The 18,448-nt window shown below is 45.9% G+C and overlaps 1 protein-coding gene across 5 annotated transcripts in view; it reads left to right on the forward strand.

Moving 5' to 3' along the window:
* Positions 1–18,448, forward strand: part of CIC (capicua transcriptional repressor) — a 276,377-nt gene that overhangs the window by 53,798 nt on the left and 204,131 nt on the right. For all 5 annotated transcript variants that reach the window (XM_068241499.1, XM_068241497.1, XM_068241500.1 and 2 more), the window contains exon 2: positions 15,185–18,003. In XM_068241499.1, the coding sequence (XP_068097600.1) occupies positions 15,216–18,003 (2,788 nt within the window). In that variant the 5' untranslated portion in view covers positions 15,185–15,215. The remainder of the gene's footprint in view (positions 1–15,184; positions 18,004–18,448) is intronic.

Below are 18,448 nucleotides of genomic sequence, written 5' to 3' on the forward strand. Positions count from 1 at the left end.
GCAATGTAAATATTTAGCTTCCTCGCTCCTGGGCAGGCACAGTAGCGGCTTTCCCATGGGCTCCAGTGGGAAATAGCCAAGCCCGATTGGGTCCGCTCTACTACTTCCACCGGAGACCATCAGACAGCCGCTATTGCGTCTGCGTCGGCTGTATTTTCGGGGGCTGCCAGCGCTGTATCCAGGAGGGTGAAGAGGACGGGGGAAGCCTCATTAGGATTCAGAGGCATCCCCCTCCCGAGGTAAGTACCCCCAGGGGCTGTTATTTGTTGTTGCAGATCCCCTTTAATGTCTCATAACAGTCCTGTGGCCATTGCACCAGTGAAGAACAAGTAGGGAAGCTAGAATTTAGGATGGGCAGACAATGTAGTGAACAGGACATTGTGAAGCCAGGGACATCACTTTAAAACTTTCTCAACCTGCCAGCTGAAGTAGCTTTCCTCGAAGGATTAATGCCAGGGAAATCCTGCTATGTCCTCAAGGAAACATGGGGTTCCTGGGAATCCTGGTTGAGAAAGACTGCCATAGAGCCTTCCCAGTCCTCTCCCTGTCCCTTTGTTCCATTGTCCAGCCTTGTTGAAATTCCGCGCCTTCGTAACGTCTCGGCTGGCATTGGAAGCAGTCACGTCCCTGCGTGCATCTGAAGACACAGACTCTGCAAAGACGTGTCTGACTAAGCTAGTGGAAGAAGTTCACTGGGGCCTGATGGCGTAATGCGGTCATGGAGAGAGGACCAAGGAAGGCTTTATGGGATCCAGTCTTCCCTCTCCATAGATGTGTATCTGACTTTTTTACCAGTTCCTTCAGTATTGCTTAAAAAGTTTGCTGCCAGACATTAGATTACATAGTTATTTGCGTTTTCATTGCGTTCAACCAGTAAATAAAGTACTACACCAGCCTGCACCCTCACATATCCCTTTTGATCCAGAGGAAGGCAAAAAAAACCTGATAAGGCATGATCCAATTAGCCCCAAAAGGGAAACAAAATGCCTTCCTGACTCCAGATGGCAATCAGATTAAATTCCCTGGATCAACATCACGAGGCATTACTCAGTAATTATTGAGCGCTGTAATAACAGTGCAGGAGATTTGGGCGCAGCTGGCGCCACCATAGGCCGTTATAGGAATTACAGCTATAGTGGCGCACAGTCAGTAACTTCGGTGCCATCAGAAGACTGAGCTAAAGTTGCTTTTAAAACACTGTAATTACATCATTCCCCCACTATCCATGTGGACCTAGAGGGGGAGTAGTATTGCCGCCGGGAACTTGTGCAGCAGCAGGATAAGCCATACCGGCTGTATCCTGCGCCCAAGTCTCTCAGCGGCCATATCATATGTATGTGTAATTCTAGCCATGGATGTCTTTCAATGCAAGTAAAGCATCTTATGGTGTGTACACACTTGAAAGATTAATGAAAGATATCAGACCAATTTTACCACCTTCCATGTAGTATGAGAGCCATACTCTACACAGTCTATTCTGTTCAGCTGAACTCCCCATCAGATAAAAATCTTTGCAAGATGCTGCACACAAAGATGCTGTAGACATTCAACAGATCAGTATCTGCAAAAGATCTGTTCCTGCAAAAGATCCGTTCCTGCAAAAGATCTGTTCCTGCAAAATGCATTCATTGTCTATGATATCTGCAGATCCTCATACACACCTTGTTTAACAGACATTCATCTGCATATCTGACAATCCTCTGCAGATCTGAAAATCCATTCTGGTGGATCTGATCTGCAGATTAATGTCTGTTAAACAAGGTGTGTATGGTGATCTGCAGATATCATAGACTATGAATGCATTTTTGCAGGAACTGATCTTTTGCAGGAACAGATCTTTTGCAGATACTGATCTTTTGAATGTGTATAGCATCTTTGTGTTCAGCATCTTGCAAAGATTTCTGTCTGATGGGGAGTTCAGCTAATTAGAATAGACTGTGTAGAGCAGGGGTGCCCACACTTTTTTGGCTCGCGAGCTACTTTAAAGTTTGCCAAGTCCAGGAGATCTACCAACAATTAAAGTGTTGCAGACCCCCCCCCCCCCGGTCATGAACAGCCCCCAGGTACAAGTGCCTCCAGTATAGGTAGCTATGTATAGGTAGCTATGTATAGGTCCCTTCAGCAAAGGTAGCTGGGTACAGGTCCCTTCCCTGGGTACAGGTGCCTCTAGTATAGGTAGGTAGGGATAGGTGCCTCTAGCATAGGTGGGTGGGGATGGGTGCCATTAGCATAGGTAGGTAGGGATAGGTGCCATTAGCATAGGTAGGTAGGGATGGGTGCCTCTAGCATAGGTAGGTAGGGATGGGTGCCTCTAGCATAGGTAGGTAGGGATGGGTGCCTCTAGCATAGGTAGGTGGAAATGGGTCCCTTTAGCATAGGTACGTGGGGATGGGTCCCTTTAGCATAGGTAGGTGGGGATGGGTCCCTTTAGCATAGGTAGGGATAGGTGCCATTAGCATAGGTAGGTATAGGTGCCATTAGCAGAGGTAGGTAGGATGGGTGCTCAAACACTTACCTCCCTCCAGCGGCGATGTCTGGTCTCCCCTCTCGGACTCGGAGCGCTCCGGCGGGCAGCGTGCTTTAATGAGGCGGGCAGGCGTGCGTGCCCGACGCCGCCTCCAGCCATGACGTCGCGTCATGGCCTCTTCAGCCGCGCCTCCTCTCTCCTCCCCTGCTTCCTATTGGCCAGCGGCTGGCAGCAGAATTTGATAGGACAGCTGCCAGCCGCAAAATGTGATGGGACGCGGCCAAAAGGCCGCGATCTACCAAATAGGCGGTCGCGATCTACCGGTAGATCGCGATCGACCTATTGGGCACCCCCGGTGTAGAGTATGGCTCTCATATTACATGGAAGGGGGTAAAATTGGTCTGATATCTTTCACTAATCTTTCAAGTGTGTACACACCATAAGGCTAAATGCAGATATAGAATTTGCCAGAACTACTTACTGTGGCAATGCATTCCACATCTTAATCACTCTTACTGTAAAGAACCCTTTTCTAAATAAATGGCTAAAACGTTCTTCCTCCATGCGCAGAGCATGTCCTCTGGTCCTCTGCACAAGTCTAGGGACAAAAAGCTCATCTGCCAAGCTTTCATATTGCCCTCTGATGTATTTATACATGTTAATTAGCTCTCCCCTAAGGTCACATACACACAACAGACCATAGTCTTTGGAAAATGAAAGATCACAGACCAATCTTACCACCCTTCATGTAGTATGAGAGCCATACTCTACACAGTCTATTCAATGGAGCTGAACTCCCCATCAGATAAAAACCTTTGCAAGATGCTGCACACACAGATGCTGTACAGACACAAAAGATCAGTATCTGCAAAAGATCTGTTCCTGCCAAAAATCCGTTCCTGCAAATTGCAATGATAGTCTATGAGATCTGCAGATCATCATACACACATGATTTTAACTGACATTCATCTGCAGATCAAGCAATCATCTGCAGATCTGAAAATCCATCCTGGTGGATCTGATTGGCTGATGAATGTCAGTCAAATCATGTGTGTATGATGATCTGCAGATCTCATAGACTATCATTGCAATTTGCAGGAATGAATTTTTGGCAGGAACAGATCTTTTGCAGATACTGATCTTTTGTGTCTGTACAGCATCTGTGTGTGCAGCATCTTGCAAAGATTTTTTTCTGATGTGGAGTTCAGCTCCATAGAAAAGACTGTGTATGTAGAGTATGGCTCTTATACTACATGAAGGGTGGTAAGCTTGGTCTGTGATCTTTCATTTTCCAAAGACTATGGTCTGATGTGTGTATGTGGCCTAAGGTCTGATGTGTGTATGTGGCCTTAAGGCGCCTTTTCTCCAGACTAAATAAATCCCAGTTATCTGACCTTTCTTGCAAAGTGAGACCTGCCCTCCTTCCTATTTTTGCAGCCAGTTGAGAGTATTTTTACAGTCTCCATACTGTTACTGTCCATTTTCTGTAAATCCTTAGCTGGCTGCAGAAAATGAAATGGAATGTACATTGTCATACAGTTTAGAGCCCGTTTCTACTTCATAGTTTGTTTCCGGACACTGAAACGCATTAGGTCTGGCAGCCCATGTTAATCAATAGCACATGAGTAAAATTTTTCCAGTTGCAGTTTTGCATTAAAATGTATTGTGGCTCCAGAGTTAATGCATATGTATGCGTGTAGCTGTATAGGAAATCAGGCACCCGAAACCGCAAAGTGCTAATACAATGTAACCCTATGAGTGTGATCCCACTGAGGCATTGCAGTTTGTCTACAATCTAAAGCATGCTGCATGTAGCATTTTCCCAGCAGCACTGAAGGAATGATGCGAAATCACTTGGAAAATAGCTTTAAATCGCAATTGCTAAGAGTTCGGCGATTCCCATTTGTAATATGAACTAAATCGTACTGCATTATTACCAGTGCAGCCTGAATTAGCACACAGAGAATTGCGTTATACGGATGGATTTTTTTTTATGTGGACGTTCAGTCCCCACCGGCGTTTTACGTGAGTGATTTTTTTTTTTTAAGCGGAAAAATCACTGAACACTGCAGCGATTTTTCCGCGATCGCGTTGAGCGCTTCTATAGCACTGAAACGTGTTTGCCGGGAAATTGCCTGAAAATTGTACAGGCGATGCGTTTGCGTTTTGCGATTTTGGGCGATTTGCGGCAATTAGCGCAAATCGCCCAAGTAAGAATGGGCCCATAGGGTTTAATTACACTTGTGCTTTCAAAAGTGCTAGTGTTTGAGCGGTTTGCCAAAATCACCGGCAAAACGCTCAAGTGTGAATGGGCCCTAAGTGCTTTTCTGAGCGCTTTGAGGCCCTCAGAGCTTTCTGAGAGCTTTTTAAAGAGACTCTGTATTAAAAAAAATCTAAACCCCTCTGGGAGATACTCACCTCAGGAGGGGGAAGCCTCAGGGTCCCAGTGAGGCTTCCCCATGCTCTGTAGCTTCAGGGAATCCAGCGCTGGCACCCCGTAACCCCCACAACAAGGCTTGACAATTTCTGCACCTGCGCATAAATATTTACCTATTGCGATCCAGCGATCATCGTTCGGGCAAAGGCATACATAGCCGAGCCCCATCGTGTCCGCTCTACTGCTTTGCACCTGTGCTCAATCGCGGTAGGTAAATATTTACCTCGCCACTGTTCGGGGGGTCGCAGCGCTGGATTGCTGGGACGGAGGAGGACGGGGAAGCCTTGTTAGCATCCAGAGGCTTCCCCCTTCCGAGGTAAGTAACCCCCAGGGTTTTTTTTTGTTTGTTTGTTGTTTTTTTTTTTTTCTTTTAGCTACAGGTTTTCTTTAAAAAAAAAAAAACACTCCTGTTGACTTGCATTAAAATTGCACTGTTTTACCTTGATTGTGATTTTACCGCGATTTTAATGTAAGTCAATGGGAGTGTTTTTTAAAAAGCTCACATAAAGCTCTGAGGGCCAAAAAGCACTCAGAAAAGCGCTTATAGTGTGTCTGAGCCCTCCGTCCATGCTGAGTTTGGGTTATTATTATTATTATTTAGTATTTATATGGCGCCGACATATTACGCAGCGCTGTATAGTGTATATACATCTTGTCACGAACTGTCCCTCAAAGGAGCTCACAATCTAATCCCTACCATTGCCATATGTCTATATTATGTAGTGTAAGTACTGTAGTCTAGGGCCAATTTTTTAGAGGTAGCCAATTAACTTATCTGTATGTTTTTGGAATGTGGGAGGAAACCGGAGTGCACGGAGGAAACCCACGCAGACACGGAGAGAACATAAAAACTCTTTGCAGATAGTGCCCTGGCTGGGATTCGAACCAGGGACCCAGCGCTGCAAGGCGAGAGAGCTAACCACTACGCCACCGTGCTGCCCGGATGATCTTGGTTGTGAGATCATCCATATAGAACACATGCTATTAGGGATAAAAACCACCCAAAAAGCAACCCCACTTACCATCTAATTCCTATGAACGGTAAGTCCTGATTGAAATGCAGGGTTGCTGGGAAATGTAGTATGTCCGTCTTTCTTCTCTGGGTGTCAGTGATTTACCCAACAGCTGAATCCAGAGAGGAGAGGATGGCCTTCTTTCACTCTGTTGGATCTGTACGCTCAGGAAGCTATTTTCTTCTTATCAGCTGGTTAGAAGCTTATCAAGATGACTAGCACCAGTCCAAATACTGTTCCATTGTAATATGATCTGTATGTGAGTGTGAGTTAGTGTGTCAGTGTTTAGCTAGCCATACATCTAGTGATTCTGATTCAATCGACAAAGCGATCGACTTTATTAGGTAATCTACTTCAGTATGGCTGATTGAAAGTCAATTGACTAGTGACCCACACACTACATACAATATCCTATGCGATTCACATTCGATCTGAGTGATGTAGTGTCTCCATGCTCTGAATGCAAAAATCGATTCAGAGTCGATGGAATGACATGTGAACAGTAGCAGATTCCTGTGCGATTGACCGATAGCTTGCATCCTGCTTGATCGTGTAAGCTGGTTGATTCGACACGAAATCAGCCACTTTTCATCAATTGGGAATTCTGGAACACAGTCGATTCTCTCTCGATTTCTATAAAATGATTGAATCGAATAGTCAATCGTACAGTCAAACCGCTAGCTGTATGGCCACCTTTTGTGTGTGTTGGGGGGAGAAGTGATCTCCTGAGCACCAGATTCATATCAGTCTATAGTGATTGGAATCTACAGACCTTTGTGATTGATGAGGGGTGTCTGGTCAAAGCTCCATACCCCCGCTGGATCGGTGCTTCATCATTATGAAACAAGCGACCCCTGGCGGTTGGCAACGAACAACATAGGAGCTTGTTTAAATTCCGCAACGACTCAATGATTGTGTGCCGATTGGATCGGAAGCACTAAAATGAGGACCTGGAGGTGCGTAACCAGCCACACCTGATCATTTGTAATTGTTTGATGCAAACAACTACCAGCGATTATTGTCCATACCGATCCACCAAGAATGATCTGGTCCACATGAATGATGCTCGCTGTATCTTTACCATTGTTGGCACAGTTTTGTTGAATGATTCTCGGCAACCCACCGTTACTCTTTTTGTTTTGAGTGAATGAATTTGTGTGTATGGAGCTTTACAGAAAAGAGCCTCGTCAGTGGAATTAATAATGAGTGGAGTGCATGGCCAAAGGTGAATAGTCTCTGACTACTTTCATACAGTACTGATTAATGCTACTGAAAAGCTTTGGAGACTCGCTGCTTAAAATGATCTGATGATTTTGGGTGGGCATTTTGGAATGATTGCTGTACAGATGTCAGGAGTCAGGCAGAGTGCTCTCTTGTCCCTGTGATATTGTGGGCGGGTTTAGTTTCTCTGGTGCTCTGCGAGTGCGCTTTCCTTTTTTTTTTGCAGCCAATACAATTACAAATGCGTGTGATATGCGGGAAGAGAAGCCAAGAAGTTGTCCTTATTTTATTTTGTTTCTGGGGGAAAAAAATGCACAAATGGAACATGGATGACAAAAACAGTTGTTAAATGGCCCATTGATTTAAATTTGTTTGCGGTGGTGCTTGAGGGGGGGGGGGGGGGGGGGTAAGAACAAACGAGCGGTGCTCCACACTGCAAGGTTTTTCCCAACCAGAGCTGTGGAGTTGAAGCAATTTTAGGTACCTGGAGTCTGAGGTGGTTTCATAAGCTGAGGAGTCGGAGTTTGGTGAATTTTGTACTTCACAGCCTTGTTTCCAACAGTAGAGTTTGGGCGAGAGCGATTCTACCAGACTGAGGTTGCTTTGGTAAGCTTTCTTATGTTTCATCTTAACTGCAATGCTAGGTACACACAATGCAATTTTCTGACAGATTTACTATCAGATCGACTTTTTTTTAACAGATCCGATCTGATTTCCGATCAATTTTCTGTTCACTTCTATGGAAAATTGATCGGAAACCAGAAAATTGTATTGTGTGTACCTAGCATAAGGTAATGCAAGCGCTAAATAAAGAGAGATAATTCATATTATTAACAGATGAGGAGAGATAAATCATTTAAGTTATTTAAGGAGAACTAAATTGTGAATTAATAAGTAACGTGAGATAATTCAACAGCACGTCTTTGTGAATCAGCCCCAAGGAGAGATAAATCATAAGTTAAGGCACATAAAGGAGAGATACGCCATGAGTTAAAGGGAGCCTGAAGCAAATTTAAAATAAAAAAACAGATGCTTAGCTAAGGAGGGGGGAGGCTCTGCGTCCTATAGAGCCTTCCTGGTTCCCCTGTTCCAGGGCTGTCACCCTCTCTCTTCCACCATGTGAGGCTTTGGAAGCCTTCGGGAGCCCGAGTGCTCCTGAAGACTGGCAGCTCTGTAGTGTGCATACATGAGCGCCCTCACTCGCGCATGCGCAGTATGGAGCCATCTGTCTTCGGGAGCACTCGCACATGCGCAGTATGGAGCCGTCTGTCTTCGGGAGCACTCGCACATGCGCAGTATGGAGCCGTCTGTCTTCGGGAGCACTCGCACATGCGCAGTATGGAGCCACCTGTCTTCGGGAGCACTCGCGCATGCGCAGTATGGAGCCGTCTGTCTTCGGGAGCACTCGCACATGCGCAGTATGGAGCCGTCTGTCTTCGGGAGCACTCGCACATGCGCAGTATGGAGCCGTCTGTCTTCGGGAGCACTCGCGCATGCGCAGTATGGAGCCGTCTGTGTTCGGAGCACTCAGGCTTCCGAAGGCTGTCGAAGCATCTTGGAAAGATTTAAGCAGTGAGACAGAGCTGGAATGAGGGAACAGTGAGAAGAATGGGAAGGCTCTATAGGACCCAGCGCCTTCCCACTCCTTGGGTAAGTATCTGGTTTTATCTTTTTTCAAAATAGGTTCAGGTTTGCTTTAAGGCAGTTAAGGAGAGATAAATCCTGAGTTAGGTTAGATAAGAAGAGATAAAGTTTGAGTTAATAAGTAAGGGCCCATTTCCACTTGTGCGGTGTGAATCGGCGTGGTAAAAATATGCATACGGATGCGAATTTCGCATGCTGTTATATGCGAATTTTCATGTGACTTTGCATACGATATCGCATAGATGACTATGTATGCGAATTTAACCATGGCAATGCCTGTGTGCTTTTCCATTGATTTCATGCGAAATCGTATGCGAATTCGCATGAGAATTCGCATACCAATACTGCATGCGAATTCCCTATTAAATACATTGTATGCGATTCACATAGCGGTATGTGAATTCTGCAGATTTTTTCTGCACAGAAAAACGCAAAGGAATCCTGACAAGTGGAAACAGTCCCATCCACTTGTATTGGCTATGCGAATTTGCATGTGGCAAACGCATGCGAATTCGCGATAGTGGAAACTGGCCCTAAGATGAGATAATAAAGTTTTGTAAATCAATCCCTTTAGGTCTTCGACCAGAGACGTTTGCGAATGAAGGCAGAGCTAACGTAGCCTTACATTGTACCTAGAGTTTCCCTTTAAAACAAAAGGATATTATTATTTTTAAGACCAGACTGCAATAGGGGATCATCTGGATTAATTGTAGCTGAGCCCGGAGTTCACCTTTAAAAAGCGAAGCGATTCCTGCTAAACAGCGCAGTGCCGTTGCTTTGCGCATGACAGATTCTCTTTAATATACAGTATCAGCGGCGGTGTTCCGTGTCAACGCAATTTCTCACTGGCTACACTAGCCCACCACTGATCATCATCATCGGCGAAGACCATCCACGCCATCAGCAAGAGGCAGCAGGGGGTAGCAGCGCAGACCCCCACTCCTATAGACCTCCCTTTTTATTCCCGTTCATTTGAAGCACCGGACCACAGAGACGCACAGCTGCCAGTCACTCGCCTGTACCATGCTAATCTGACACATAAGCAGCCATTTTCAGCAGAGCGGCGCGCGCAAATGGCATCACCGTGGAAGCTGTGTGGCCATCTTTCACTGTCCACCTTTATTTTGTTCTGTAGACAGGTACTCGTCCGTGCATGTTGTACGCGTGTGGAGGTGCAGCCGGGGTGTGTGTCAGGGCATGTCTCCTCCGTATGATCCGCAGAGCATGCTCGCCGCTGCTGATAACACACACACGCTGTCATATGTGCCGTGCTGTGTTCATAACCAGCTGTTAACCGCTTCGCTGCCGACGCTTACATTGTCATTCCACCTTGCTTGGCATGTTGGAGCTTCTGGGGGAGGGGTGCCTATCTCTGTGCAGCGCTTACATGTCTGCACTTGTCCTGCTGCACTGTGTCTGCGTTCTCATTGGTAGCTCTATACATCTCGATAGCTATTTTTAGTGGGTGCCGTTGTAAGGAGCTGATTACACCTTGTTAAAGAGGAAATTCCTTATTGCACTGATGCCGCAGCCGTACACATATCTGACACGCGTTGTAACATGTACATGGGTTATGGTGGAACTCTATTCACACAGCTAGGAGTATGAAGGCTGCCATGGCTGGACTTCCTATTTATATCAATGCTACTTGCGTGGCTATTGTGCTTGCCAGGTATATCAGCATGCAGGTCACGTATCTCATCTGTAATCCGATTGGCTGGCTGTATGCTGGTTCCAGGTGTGTGTGACTCTGTGCTGAAGCCAAGCGGTCACCATGACAGCAGAGAGACCGGGTACGTGTGTGCATGTATGGATGCATGTATGTGTGTGTGTTCGTGTCTGCGTAAGTGTGTGTCTGTATGTGCCGATTGATTTTCTTGCATTAAAGTGGGGCTCCGGCCAAACCTATTCTGTTTAGGTTCAAGTAGCGTGAGGAGGTGTTAAGAGAATTATGATTTTTATGCATAAAGCGCCATCATAACTGGTGGTTCTGTACGGAGTACAATAGACAGCCGTTAAGACGATTAATGTATGCATAGATCACGCACAGTGGCGCAGAACACGTACATAGTTCATGTGTGATAACATACAGAAAGCAATGCAGGTGCATGTTCATTTGATATAATAGGTACCGCAAAGTCAAGATACACTAGGGCAGTGATGGCTAACCTTGGCACTCCAGCTGTGGTGGAACTACAAGTCCCATGAGGCATTGCAATACTCTGACAGCTCTAAGCATAACTCTGGGAGGCAGAGGCATGATGGGATTTGTAGTTTTGTCTCAGCTGGAGTGCCAAGGTTAGCCATCACTGCACTAGGGGGGAGGATCTTGCCCTTTCAAGCTTACAGTTGAGAGAATAAAGGGGTGGAAACACTAGGTTAGGTGAGGAAAAGGGTAAGGCAGCATGTCTTGATAGCTTGTGTAGATGGGATATGACTCTGAAGAAGTACTATAATAGATTATATGCTTGTCTGAATAGGTGTTTGATGGTTAAAGCAGACCTGAACTCAGAACTTCCTCTCTGCTTTAAAAGATATGCAACAGCATTATAGCCCTTAAAGAAAAATATGATTTTGTTACAGCTGATACAAATCCTGTAATAAATCTGCAGTATGTCTACTTCCTGCTTTCATGGAAGCAGACATAGGGTTAACATCCTGTGTTTTCAAATTAGCTGCTCTGGGGAGGCAGCAGAGATTACTGAGCTGACCCCGCTAAGAGATCAAATTACACTTGTACTTAGTCACATATGAAGGGAATTAGACAGGCTAAACTGTTTAAATACATACAGGGTGCATTTCTCTAGGTTTTTCTTCTGTCGTGTGCAAGAGTTCAGGTCCAAGGTAAAAGGTGAAAAGTCCTGGATGTGAGACAAGCCTGGTACACACTATCCATTCTGATTGGCCAATTTTACTATCTCCATGTTGTATGAGGGCTTCTCTACAACATCTGCTCATAGTATTCAATATCTGTTGGGCCTCCTACTACATGGAGGTGGTAAAATTGGTCAGTGATTAGCCAATCCTAATGTATAGTGTGTAGCAGGTTACAGAGGAGGTGACCTATGCTTGGTGTTTATTTCCATCATGGTTCCAGTTGGGGAGATTTTCTATTAATTCCTGTTTCAATGACAAGATCATTACAGCAGGAAGTAAAGTACCGCAAATCCTCTCCAACGGGGACACATACAGAAAGAAAAATCACAATTTATAGTAATGTGGGAAAAACATTTGTTTTTGCTGCTGTCTGTGTCTCCCCACAGAGAAGATTCCCCTTCTCTCCTGTGAAAGGATCACAAAGCATGCAAAGAAAGGTCTGTGTCTCCCAGACCGGGACCCTGACAGCATTTAAAACCTGATAGAGGTTCTAGATCAGCCTTTCTCAAGCTTTTTACCCTGGAGGAACCCTGCAAATAATTTTGTGATCTCAAGGAACCCCGGCAAACCCTTTTTTGATCTTGAGGAACCCCTGCATTTATTTTGCAGACATGGGGCTTGATTCACTAACTGGCGCTAAGTGTTAGTGCCGGTGTGAAAAGCCGTTTTTTGCCCCTAGTGCGCGCAAAGCTACTTCGCGCAGTCCCACTCACTGTGCGCGCAGCGCGGGTGCGCCTATATTAGTGCGCGGTGCGACGATAACGGCCGTTATCGAGGGGCACCGCGCACTAATATAGGCGCACCCGCGCTATGCGCGCAGTGAGCGGTACTAAGACTGATGTGTGGGCGCAAACTACTTAGTGCTGTAGTTTGCGCCCACTAAGTGATAAGGCACACTAACTGGCTTACCGCCGGTTAGTGAATCGAGCCCATGGTCTTTAAAAGTATGTGTGGCTGTTTATTCCACTACCCCCTATTATACTGCCACTCGTTATACTGTCACCTCATCCTTGTGCTTTTTCATTATTGTGCTCATTACTATTCTGACCCACCCAATTGGGTGCTTTTTTTTACAGTACCCCCTATTATAATGTGCAAATTTTTTTTGGGCTTGTTCCCATGGAAACACAGAATCCATGCCGTTCGTATCGGCGGGTCGTTTGTAAGTCGGGCGTTCGTAATTCAGGGACTACCTCTATTCAGAATCTGTTGGCCCTTATATTGCATGGAACAGGTAAACTTGGCCAATCAAAATTGGTTTTGTGTACAAGCCCCTAAGTCGACAATGGCATCCAAACAATTCCAGCTTGCGTGCAAATTGAATGCAAATTGTATGGAGCTTGGAATTTAGCCAACCAAATTGTCAAGATGCGCATTTGATTGGCCCAGTTCTGGGCTTCATTGAATTTGTTTAAAATGTGCCTAAAAGGCATAATTACTGACATCTTATTGATCATATCTTTGAGTTTGAAAGCTTTTTTTTTTTTTTTTTTTCATTTACGGTAAATATTCTACCGTATATGTCTACGTGTGTGACATTGAGCAAGAGTCTCCTCCCTTCCTGCTCCTGATGACGCTACAGGAAGTGGGGGAATCCAGCAGTCGGTAGATGATGAGCTAGAAAAGCCTGACAGAAGTTTTATCTCTTCCACACTATATTAGAATAAAGTATGTTTGATTCCATCTTGTCCTGGTTGCTGACATTCTCTCACTTCCTGTAACTGATGAGGTTGTAGAAGCCTCCAAAGTTGGGAACACTGACAGCATTGAAAACCCATTCACACATCCTAAACTTTCTCAGCTGTATTCGGAGCTCAAATACTCTTGCTAAAATTGGGCTTAAGCTTAAAGAGAACCTGATGTGAGAGACCTATGGAGTCTGCCATATTTATTTCCTTTTAAGCAATACCAGTTGCCTGGCGTCCTGCTGATCCTTTGCGTCTAATACTTTTAGCCATAGACCCTGTACAAGCATGCAGATTAGCCGCATGCTTGTTTCAGGTGTGTGATTAAGACACTACTGCAGCCAAAGAGATGAGCAGGACTGCCAGGCAACTGGTACCAGCAGGATGGAGCAAGCGTTAGAAAGGTCAGGTGAAGTTTCATTTTAACTGGGCTCAGTGTCGGTCTGGGAGGTAGAAAAACTAAGGAAATCCACCTACTGGCCAAGCAGCAGTAACCCTGTGTTATCACTCCCAATAGGAACCTGCAGCAAGTCTACACTGTGAGCAGCAACACAGGGTTTCACTGCTGCTTGGCCAGCAGGTGGATTTCCTACGTTTTTCCACCTCCCAGTCAGACACTGACTGGGCTGGTCAGTATTTATGAAACCCTTTTTTTCATATGGCTCTATTCTGAGCTGAAGTTTTAGCTGAAGTTATCCTATGATTGCTTTCTATTTCATCTTATTACTTTGCACATGATAGTGGCAGGTTTTCATTTAGGCCGTCAGACCACTCAAGTGCTGCACAGTGTGGATGCCCATACTTCCCCCCCCCCCCCCCCCGTCAATTCCTGGCAGATTTGATCACTCTGATGAAATTTGCTAGAAATCGATGCCACAGTGAGCCGGCCTGATCGCTAATTTGATAAATTTCAGCTGAAAATCATACTGGACTGAAACTTTTGATCAGTGGCGGGTTGGGAGCATCGGTAGATTTATGGCCCAAGGCATTGCACTGTATCGAGCAGTGCAGCGCTGCAGTTCAATGGATTGGAGTCAGTTAAAAATCTATGTATAGTGTGTGATAGGAATATATCCCTCTAATCAGATTCTGATCTGAGAGGGGTGTATCTTTTGGCCATGTCAGGTGCACATCTATAAATGTATGCTGGTAGTTTTACCGATCAGATATTGGATACTTCAGCTCATTTACTACAAAAGACAATGGAATACTTGGGCTGTTACTAGGAGGAGCTGGTTATCATTGTGAATACTGTAGTAGCCATGAAAATACCACCTGAAGGTCTATAGTTGTCCAAGTAAAAGATATTGTCATTTAAAGGTTAACTTCAATGACTTAAAATGGACTTGAACTCTTGCACGGGACAGAAAACATAGAGAAATGCACCCTGTATGTATTTAGACAGTTTATCCTGTGTAATTCCCCTTCATTTGTGTCTAATCACTAGTTGTAATTTGATCATCCCCTGTGTCACATGATTGCCTATGGCAGATAAGTCCATTTTAAAAGCACAGACTGTAAACGATATGTCTGCTTCCATGAATCAAGAAGTAAAAACCGTGCAGATTTATTTTAGGATTTGTATCAGCTGTAACAAATACATTTTTTTTTTTTGTTTGAAGGTTATTATGTTGTGTATCTTTTAGAGCAGAAAGGAGTTCTGAGTTCAGGTCCACTTTAAAAATGTGTAGATCCTTTTTGACACATGCTGGAGTTCTCTGTTGTAAATAGTCGCTTCATCATACTGTTTGCAGTGACATCATTCTTCTGTCCTATTTCTCTTCTTTATTCTGGTCTTTTACTAATGACTGCACGTCTTTTCTCCTTGCCGTTACCACAGGTGCCATCCTTCTAAGAGAGAAAGCCCGAAGATGAAACCGGTAAAGAAATCTCCAGGCCCAGGTAACAGTAAAGTCTCAAGCTCCACCCGCAGTAAGAAACAGAAGAGAAAAGTGGAGGAAGGCAGGCAGGAGGAAGAGGATCAGGAGGAAGAGGCAGCAGAGGAAGAGACGTCTGAGGAAGCGGACGAAGGCTCGGGGCATCACCTGGCCTATGTAGGGGCAAGAAGGATGCAGGTAAAAGTTGAACCGGCAACAGCAGAGATGGCAAGTGCACGAGTTCAAGAACAAGACCTCTCAAGACAAACGCCACAGCAAGTAATGGAAACTGAAACACAAGCAGAGCAATCTCAGGTTTGCATGGAAACTACCAGCAACACCCAAGCGATGAGTAAAATAGTGTATGATACGCCCCGCTGGGAAATGCCATCAAGTAGGAAAACTGCCACTTTTAAGTGTAAAGCTCCCAAGAGAAAATACGTGGAGGGCCAAGGCTCGCAAGAGGATTCTTCTAGTAGCAGTGAAGGGCCCTCTTTACCGCAGGAACCTACATCAGAGCAGCCTGTAGCTCCTGCTATGGAAACTGAGGATATTCCTTCCGTTCGGTCTTCTTCTACTGATACGGCCAGTGAGCATTCTGCAGACTTGGAAGAAGAGTCAGAGAAGGTCCAGGCTGAGCTAGAGGCGCCAGCAGCATCCTGGTCTGAGATTGACATTCGAGGCTATCAGCAGCCCCAGAGAGTCCTGGCACGAAAGGAAGACGCCTTCTACCTATGCCAGGTAAAACAGAGTCCCAAAAATAGGAGTCATGAACTTGGAGTTCTGTTTCCTGGAGCACAGGCAATTACATTCCTGAACATCATGCAGGAGCAAGTACTTCTAGACCAGATCCCTACACCAGGTGAAGTTGAGGTTGGTTCAGCAGTGTGTGCCTGTGTGGGACCTGACAGCACAACTTTCAGAGAGGGGACAGTAGTAGAGATAGTTCAGAATCCACTGTCTTACAAGGTTTGCTTTCGGCAGAGCGCAAACCGGAGAGAGCATGATTATGGCTGGGTTCCTCACAACAGCATTCGACTTGTGCGCTTCTCTAGGTTCAAGGAACCATTTTTGGTGGTTCCTCGCGCAGTAGAGGAAAAGCCACTTCAGCCAGTGAGTCGATATTCAGCAGGTCATCCTTCAGAGCAGCAATCAGGTGGCCCATCTGAGATGCCTGCATCTCCACGTGGCTCAGAACCTAAGCACCTTGAGGATGCTGAGGTGTCTAAGATCAGCTTTAGCATGCCAGCGAGTGAGGAGAAATTGGCATCTGTGCAACATTGTATCCTTTCTCCACCAAAATCACCCGCCTATGGAATGATAATGGGGCGAATGCCAGAGCAGCCATCCCCATTACTCAGCCCGGATGCTGGAAGTCGGAGCAGCTGTAGCAGTGTGTCATTAGATAAATGCAGCACTCCAGGATCACGGTCCCGAACGCCATTGACGGCGGCTCAGCAGAAGTACAAGAAGGGAGATGTAGTTTGCACCCCTAATGGGATTCGTAAGAAGTTTAATGGAAAGCAATGGAGAAGATTATGTTCTCGAGATGGCTGCATGAAAGAATCCCAAAGAAGAGGTTACTGTTCCAGGCACTTGTCCATGCGAACCAAGGAAATGGAGAGCATGTCTGAAGGTCGGGGTGGGAGAGAGGGGAGTGCCGAGTTTGAATGGGATGATACGTCTCGGGACAGTGAAGTAAGCAGCATACGCACCGACTCCCGTCCACGTCTCGTAGCTCCCACAGATTTGTCTCGGTTTGACTTTGACGAGTGCGAAGCTGCCAATATGCTGGTGTCCTTGGGCAGTTCTCGCTCGGGAACCCCATCTTTCTCCCCGGTTTCTAACCAGTCACCTTTCTCCCCAACACCATCTGCATCACCTTCTCCGCTCTTTTTTAGGCCAGCCAATTTCAGCCCCATCAATGCTTCTCCTGTAATTCAGCGTGCACAACGGAGTCGACATTTAAGTGCGAGCACCCCCAAAGGACAATCAGTGTTAACTCCTGAGATGCTACACCACTCTCACCACCGAGAAAGGCAGTCGGCAGGCATCATACCCTCATTCCAGACCAATCTTACCTTCACAGTGCCCATGAGCCCAAGCAAGAGAAAGCCAGATTCCCATCACGGCAGTGCCAGCTCTACCGCCGACTTTCAAAAAAGTGACAGCTTGGACTCGGGGGTGGACTCTGTCTCTCACACCCCAACCCCTTCTACTCCTGCAGGATTTAGATCTGTGTCCCCTGCTACTCTTTTCTCCCGATCCCAAGAGGCCTCACCATCCCTACTCCTGTCACCCCCAGCTGGCCTGACCTCCGATCCTAACCCCACGGTCCGTAGGGTTCCTGCAGTGCAGAGAGACTCTCCTGTTATAGTACGAAACCCAGATGTTCCCCTTCCCTCAAAATTTGTTGAAAAGCCTGCAGATGGATCCCGTAGTATTACTGGAGCAGGAGCAGGTAGCCCCCGACGCATGGTTAAAATCTGCACCAAGGAGCATCCTTCCAAGACACAACTACAGATCCCAGTACCCATCAATGCCAATCAGATGCAAAACGTGGCACGTTCTTTGCCCACTGGGCCAACAAGCACTGAATCTACTATCTGCACGTCATCGGGCCCAACAGATCACCTTCCATCCGTGTTTAGCGTTTCATCTCCATTCCAGCCTGTGGCGTTCCATCCATCCCCAGCCGCTCTGCTGCCGGTGATTGTGCCCAATGACTACAGCAGCCACCCTGCGCCCAAAAAGGAGATCATCATGGGAAGACCTGGCACAGGTAAGGAATGGTTTTACAGTTTGATCATTCAAAGTTTTATATGCCTCTTGTGATTAAGGGGGCAATCGCCTGAAGGCATAAATATGTCCAAGACGTCTAAGTATCTTCACTTGTCAAAGCATTAACAATGAACGCATTGGTCCAGATTAGCCAGTAAGGTTAATATACTTGTTCTCTAGTTTTGGCTTAGGTACGTGTTTCATACTTTTTACTACAAGAACAAGTGGTTGGTAGTAACCAATGGTGAAGCCAACTTTCATCTCCACCTTCCACTATGTTTTTAGCTTGAAGGCAGTTTCTTATTCACCATAATACAGTCCTGAGTATCCGGCACCAGCGGGGATCGGCTGATGCCGGATACATCTGCTTGAGAAACCGGTGAACCCCCCCCCCCCCAAAAAAAAATAATTAACGAGCCTTCATCGATGTCTAGAAGCCTTCCTGC

Source organism: Hyperolius riggenbachi, chromosome 6 (genome assembly GCF_040937935.1).
Source record: "Hyperolius riggenbachi isolate aHypRig1 chromosome 6, aHypRig1.pri, whole genome shotgun sequence".
Taxonomy (NCBI): Eukaryota; Metazoa; Chordata; class Amphibia; order Anura; family Hyperoliidae; genus Hyperolius; species Hyperolius riggenbachi.